This window comes from Pseudopodoces humilis, chromosome 15 (genome assembly GCF_049639895.1).
Source record: "Pseudopodoces humilis isolate 2021_Gansu_Grassland_sample_001 chromosome 15, ASM4963989v1, whole genome shotgun sequence".
NCBI lineage: Eukaryota > Metazoa > Chordata > Aves > Passeriformes > Paridae > Pseudopodoces > Pseudopodoces humilis.
Genome location: NC_142214.1, coordinates 16994178 through 17000623, shown reverse-complemented (window position 1 = coordinate 17000623; position 6446 = coordinate 16994178). Strand labels below are relative to the sequence as shown.

Below are 6446 nucleotides of genomic sequence, written 5' to 3'. Positions count from 1 at the left end.
ACCCCTGTCCCGGTGTCCCTGTCCCGGTGTCCCCTGTCCCGCACCCCTGTCCCGGTGTCCCCTGTCCCGGTGCCCCTGTCCCGGTGTCCCCTGTCCCGGTGTCCCCTGTCCCGGTGCCCCTGTCCCGGTGCCCCTGTCCCGGTGTCCCCTGTCCCGGTGTCCCCTGTCCCTCACCCCTGTCCCGGTGTCCCCTGTCCCGGTGTCCCCTGTCCCGCACCCCTGTCCCGGTGCCCCTGTCCCGGTGTCCCCTGTCCCGGTGCCCCTGTGCCGGTGTCCCCTGTCCCGCCCCGCGGCCGCGTCCCCCGTCCCCACAGCAACGCGGGCACGCCCCGCCCCTCGAGCACCAACAGCCAATCGCAGCCGAGAGCCCGCGAGTGGCGGCCGCACTGACCAATGGGTGCCGAGGGCGGGAAGGCGCGGGGCCGGGCGGGGCCCGGTGACGCCATCGCGCCGCGCGCGGTCGCGGGGCCGCCGCCGCGCCTGCCGGAGCTCGGCCCGCGCCGCCGCCGCCGCCGCGCCATGAGCCAGTTCAGCTTCGGGGCGGCCGCGCCCGGCGGCGCCCCCACCCGGGGCGCGCCCAGCCCCCCCGCCACCACCGCGGCCACCAGCGGCTTCTCCTTCTCCGCGCCCGCGCCCGCCGCCGTCTCCACCGCCTTCAGCTTCGGCGGCGCGGCGCCGGCGGCGGGCGGCAGCCAGCCCGCCGGGCTCTTCTCCTCCACCAGGCCGGGCGCGCCCGTGCAGTCCTCCGGCTTCAGCTTCGGCTCGGCCGCCGCGGCCCCCGCGGCCCCGGCAGCCGCCGCCTTCCCGCTGGGGTGAGAGCCGGGCCCGGGCGGGGCGCGGGTAGCGGCGGCGAGCGAGGGAGGGAAGGAGGGAAGGAGCGGGGGCTGTCGGTGCTGGGCCCGGGCTCCGCGGGCCATTCTGCAGGGAACGAGCCTTGGCTCTTGGGCCCGGCACTTCCCAGCGCCCTGCAGCGATCGCCGCGTTGGGCAAGGGCTCAGCGAGCCCTGGGACCTGGCCTGGCTGGTGTTTTCATGGGGCAGCTCCTACACGTGCTGGGAAGCAGATGTTCCACGTTTCCGTCTGCAGCTGGGCTCGAGACGCGTGCACAAAGAAACGCTAAAGCTCCGCCGCCGAATATAAAACGTCTTGTTCTCTCTGACCCGAATCTGGAGTGCTCGGAAGGTTTTCTCGGCACTTTGGCAGGGATTTGTCGTTAAGGAAAGGCTGCGAGTTCTGGAGTGGTTCTGCAGAGCTGCCGCTGTCAAAGCGTGCCAGATGGCAGCTGTGGGAAGGGAGCTCAAATGGGGACGAGCCGGAAAAAAGCAGCCTTGTGTAGAGAGAACAAAAAAGGCTGATTGTGAGCTGAGAGAAGGAGCAGCTTCACGTATGCTGCCATAAAATGTCCTGTGATGCCTGGGTGGCTGGAGGTAATGGAGGGAGAGTCAGTAGAAAGAGGAGGGATGGCAGGTGACAGCAGCTGGATGGAGTCTGTTGTCAGAATTGGGACACAATTCTGGCCTGGCCGGGTGTGCATCTCTTTGAAAGGAGGTTTCTGCTGTCAGCAAATGGTCAGGGAGAAGACAAGCTGTGTGTACGTGAGTGGACGTGTGCCTCAAGCAGATTGGCTTCTTTTCTTTTTTCCCTAGGGCAAACACCCCAAAAGTGAACTTTGGAGCCAGCACTGTCACTTCAGCTCCTGGAATCACGGGGGGCTTTTCTTTTAGTGCCCCTGTTGCAACCAGCACACCCTCGAGTCAGGCAGCAGCCCCGTCCGGCTTTTCCTTTGGCTCTGCTGGCACCAGCAGCACCAGCACGGCTCCGTCTGGGACGACAGGAGGCTTCACCTTCTCCAGTGGCACCACGACTCAGGCGGGAACAGCCGGCTTCAGCATCGGCACCGCGGCTCCGCAGGCAACGTCCGCGGGGCTGACCTTTGGCACGGCCCCTGCGGCTGCTGCCACCACCAGCACGGCCACCCTGGGAGCGGCCACCCCGTCAGCAGCGCCCTTCAGCCTCGGGGGGCAGCCCACAGGTGGGGGAGCAGGCTGGGGGGGCAGCTGGGGGCTGGGAGCCTTTGGCATGGGGATATCTGAGGGTGGAGTGGAGCTCTGCAGCCTCTGCCTTCTGCTGGGGCACAGTGGAGCCAGGGGCTGGAGCCAGAGCTGTTTCTGATAGGCCTGTCCAGGGTCTGCAGTGGCGGGGAGCAATTGCTCTTCAGCCTGGAGGAAGAAAATACATCTTTTCCTTTTGCTCCTGCTTCCAGGTCTAACCTTTGGGGCACTGCCTTCAACAGCAGCCACCAGCACAACCACGGCAACGCTGACCACAAGTACCAGCCAGGTACCCACCCTGTCCTTTGGAACCAAGCTTGGAGGTAGGAAGCTGTTCTGGAAAACAATTCCTCAAGGCTTTGGGAAATCCTCCTGGCAGTATTTGACTATTGGAAGTAGACAAATGCACTGGGGTGTGGGAAGGGGCCAGAAGCATTTGTTCCTGTGCGTTTGCCCTGGCAGGGGTGATCTGTGGCAGCTCCTAGAGCCACTGGACAGTGTGTCCTGTGTTTCTGATTGTGTCCCACATGCCAGATTCTGTTCTGTGCTTGTTTGGGCAGCACAGTGGAAGGGAGGCACAGTCTTGAAGGGCACAATGTGAAAGACAGTGAGTGGAGGGAGAATAGGAGGAAAAAGAGGAATGCTGACATTGCCAAGAACCAGGTGTGGCTGGGCAGTTTGTGTCAGCCTCCCAGCAGGGTTGTTGTGCGGTGGGTGGGAGCTCAGTGTGCTCTGCCTGTGCACATGGAGCTGTTTGTCTCTGCAGTCACATCCACAGCTGCCACCACGGCCTCCACCCCCAGCACCACCACCTCAGTGCTGGGCTCCACGGGGACCTCGTTGTTTGCATCGGTGGCCAGTTCTTCAGCCCCAGCCTCCTCCTCCTCCTCCACCACGGGCCTCTCACGTGAGTCTCTCCGGGCAGGTTTGTCCCTGGGGCACTAAAGGAGCCGGTGGCTGCTGCTCCCTGTGGCTGCTGGAGCTGCTGCTGCTGCAGTGGGAGGGGGGAGCAGGCTGGGCACAACTTGGCCAAGGGGCCCTGCATTTCATGCCTTATGCAACCTGTTACTGGTGTCTTCTCTTTGCAGTTGGTGCCACTTCCACGGGGACAGCCAGCCTGGGGACACTGGGCTTTGGGTTGAAAGTTCCTGGAACAACAGCTGCCACAACAAGCACTGCCACTGGTAGGAAGGAGATGCTGAAAGTGGCTGAAGAGAAGGGAGCCTGAGCAGTAGGAGAGTAGCAGCAGAGCAGTTCTGATTTGTAAAGCCCTCAAGTAACTAAAAATGACACAGTCTGTGATCCTTTTCCATCTCTTTGTGAAAAACCTAGAAGTTCTCTCATCTGCTGCAAAGGTGCAGGGGAGGAACTGGCTGTGCTGGTAGTTCTTGGTTCTACCAGGAGAACTGAGGGGATTGACAAGGGTGTGGGCAAGGGATGTTTTCCTTCCCTCCTTGACAGAGCTGGGATTTGCTGTTGCTCCCTTCAGAGGGATCTACTGCAGCTCCTACAGCCATGGGCAGTGTACCCTGGAGCTGTTCTCTGTTTGTGAGGTACCAGGTGTGTCCTCTCCTGTTGCTTGACTTGAATCTCTTCTTCCAGGGACTACTTCTGCTTCTGGCTTTCCTTTGAATCTGAAGCCATTGACTACGACTGGTGCCATTGGAGCTGTGACCTCCACAGCTGCCATAACCACAACCACCACAACCAGGTGCGTGTTTTGTTACCACTGACCGTTTGCTGCCTGTTCATGCTGGCATCTGGAGGAGGAAGGGGAAATAAATGAGTGTTGTGGTGTTTCTCTTTCCTGACCTTGCTCCCTCTCAGTGCCCCCCCAGTGATGACTTATGCCCAGCTGGAGAGTTTGATAAACAAGTGGAGCCTGGAACTGGAAGACCAAGAGAAGCACTTCCTCCATCAAGCTACACAGGTCAATGCCTGGGACCGGATGCTGATAGAGAATGGGGAGAAGGTGAGGTGACCTCCAGTGGAACCTCGTTCTGCTTGCTCGGGTCCTTAAAGGTCTCTGTTATAGATGCAACAAGCCATCGAGGGGGACTTTCTGCTTGTGAAAGAAATAGGTGTGAGCTCCACCCGAGTGCTGTTCACAGTCTCTCTGTGTGTCTGTTCTGGCCTTTAGGCCTTGGGGCTTGGAAATGTGTTCTGTGACTTTGCTCTGTGATACCGAGTTCTCTCAGGGGGATCATTCCAAGCTGAACCTGCCTTATTCCATCTTTGGCCTGTAAATCTTTATGTAACCGTCTCTTGTTTCCAGTAGAACCTGCATGGTGCTGCTTTCTCCCTCGCACCTCTCTTCTTTGGGAAGCTGACTTCTTGGTGTTCAGGCTGGTAATGAAGTGTCTTCTGTTTCCAGATCACTTCGTTACACAGAGAAGTGGAGAAGGTGAAGGTTGATCAGAAGAGGTAGGAGACTCTGAGCGCTTGAAATGATTGAATTTCTTCTCTGCGCTGTCCTGCCTGCTTGGGTGACAGCTCTGCAATGTGTGCAACATGAAAGGGAAGCAGTTGGCATTTTCTCTTTGCAGACTGGATCAGGAGCTCGACTTCATTCTGTCCCAGCAGAAAGAGCTGGAGGACTTGCTGACCCCTCTGGAGGAGTCTGTGAAGGAGCAGAGCGGCACCATCTACCTGCAGCACGCCGATGAGGAACGGGAGAGGACGTGAGGCACAAATCTGCTGGGGATGGGGGATGAGCTCTGTCCTGTGGTCATAGCAGTCAGCAGGAGATAGAGTTGGGATGGGTGTCAGGATTGAACCATGAGTGCCTGCTGACAGATATTTAATCCTGTTTTACTCATGGCAACATAGATTTTACTCATAGTCTTCCACACTCTTGTTTGTCTGTCCCTATTTGTCAATCAAGGGAGACAGGCCTTGGGAGTCCCTTCCTGTGGGTGATGGAGCTTCTCTGGCTGCTGTTCCCAGGTCTCTGCCAGCCTTGGCTGCAGATGTGGAAGCTCATTCTCATTGCCCATAGTTGGTGTGACTGCAAGCAGGTCTTCAAAGCTCTCTTCAAACATTCTGATCTTGCTTCCTGTGTGCTCTGCAGCTACAAACTGGCTGAAAACATCGATGCTCAGCTGAAGCGCATGGCACAAGATCTGAAGGACATCACAGAGCACTTGAACACAACAAGAGGCCCAGCAGACACGAGTGACCCGGTAATTGCAAGCTTATATTTTTATTTTTTATAATTTTTATTGTATTGATCTTGATGCTCCTTATGGCTGTACTCAGCAGCTTTTTTTTCAGTAAAAAATTCCCTTTGGTATTGGAGATTGAGCTTTTCTGCATTCATTTTTAATTTTGCCACTCCATGCCTAAGGTGATGAATGTTCTGCTGGTTCCTAGGTCTACATTAAAATAAGCCAAAGCCACAGACACATCAGCTGAACTGTGCAGGTTTTTTGCTGGTATGGAGAAGCAAAGTAACAGGGTTGCTGCACACACTTCCCTGGCAAAGTGGCTGCTGCCTTAGGGAAGCTGTGCAAGGAGAAACTTGCCTTTGATTCCTCTTGGTGTTTATGCATTCTCACAACTGACTTGCACCTTCTCTCTCTGCTCAGCTTCAGCAGATCTGTAAAATTTTGAATGCACACATGGATTCCCTGCAGTGGATTGACCAGAACTCAGGTGAGATTTATCCTGCAGCCTTTTGGGAATGTGAATGGAAAGCAGGAGCATGTTTGTGGGTGTTGTTCATCCCTGAATTCCTGAAGGTGCCTGAAGAATCTTCCTCTTCACCTTCAGTGGCACGGTCCCCTCTGGTCTTGAATTCTCCTGATGTGCCTGATTAGACGCCTCTGATGAGAAGTTTCTCCTGGCATCTGCTGGTGTTTTACCAAAAAAGCCCCACTTAAATGCTTTTCTTTCTCCTGCAAGCAAAACTCTGCAGCGTTGTGTTCTGGTCTGTGACATTAATCCCTTGTTTCTCCCACAGCTGTGCTGCAGAGAAAGGTGGAAGAGGTGACAAAAGTCTGTGAGAGTCGCCGCAAGGAGCAGGAGCGCAGCTTTCGGATCGCATTTGATTGAAACGCTCCCAAGTGCAAAGGATGAACATAAAGCCTCCACAGAAAACAACAGAGGTGTTAGAGGTCTGAAATCATGACCTGGTTTTGTTTCTTTTCTTGCAATAAAATGTGTTGTTTGTTCCAAATACAGTCTTTGTTGTGTTGATCTGGAGAATTTAAGACAGTGCCTGAAGTCTCTGGGGAAGTGTGGCCTCTGTGCTTCATCTGCCTGCAGGCTGGTGAGATGCACAAATGCTGCTTTGGAGGGCTCATGGCAGTGTGTGGACACAGTCCTGCAGCAGCAGGGTGCAGCACACTGGACTCTAGAAGACTTGTGGACTATAAGCAACAATAAACACACACT

The 6446-nt window shown here is 56.5% G+C and overlaps 1 protein-coding gene across 1 annotated transcript; it reads left to right on the top strand.

Moving 5' to 3' along the window:
• The first annotated feature begins 519 nt into the window (after nucleotides 1-519).
• On the top strand, nucleotides 520-6228 carry LOC106628391 (nuclear pore glycoprotein p62). Its single transcript, XM_088062625.1, has 12 exons — nucleotides 520-812; nucleotides 1647-2032; nucleotides 2264-2374; nucleotides 2818-2958; nucleotides 3140-3235; nucleotides 3654-3762; nucleotides 3879-4023; nucleotides 4426-4475; nucleotides 4598-4732; nucleotides 5122-5233; nucleotides 5639-5705; nucleotides 6013-6228. The coding sequence occupies exons 1-12, from the start codon at nucleotides 520-522 to the stop codon at nucleotides 6102-6104; spliced, it is 1737 nt and encodes a 578-aa protein (XP_087918751.1). The 3' UTR covers nucleotides 6105-6228.
• The last annotated feature ends 218 nt before the right edge of the window (nucleotides 6229-6446 follow it).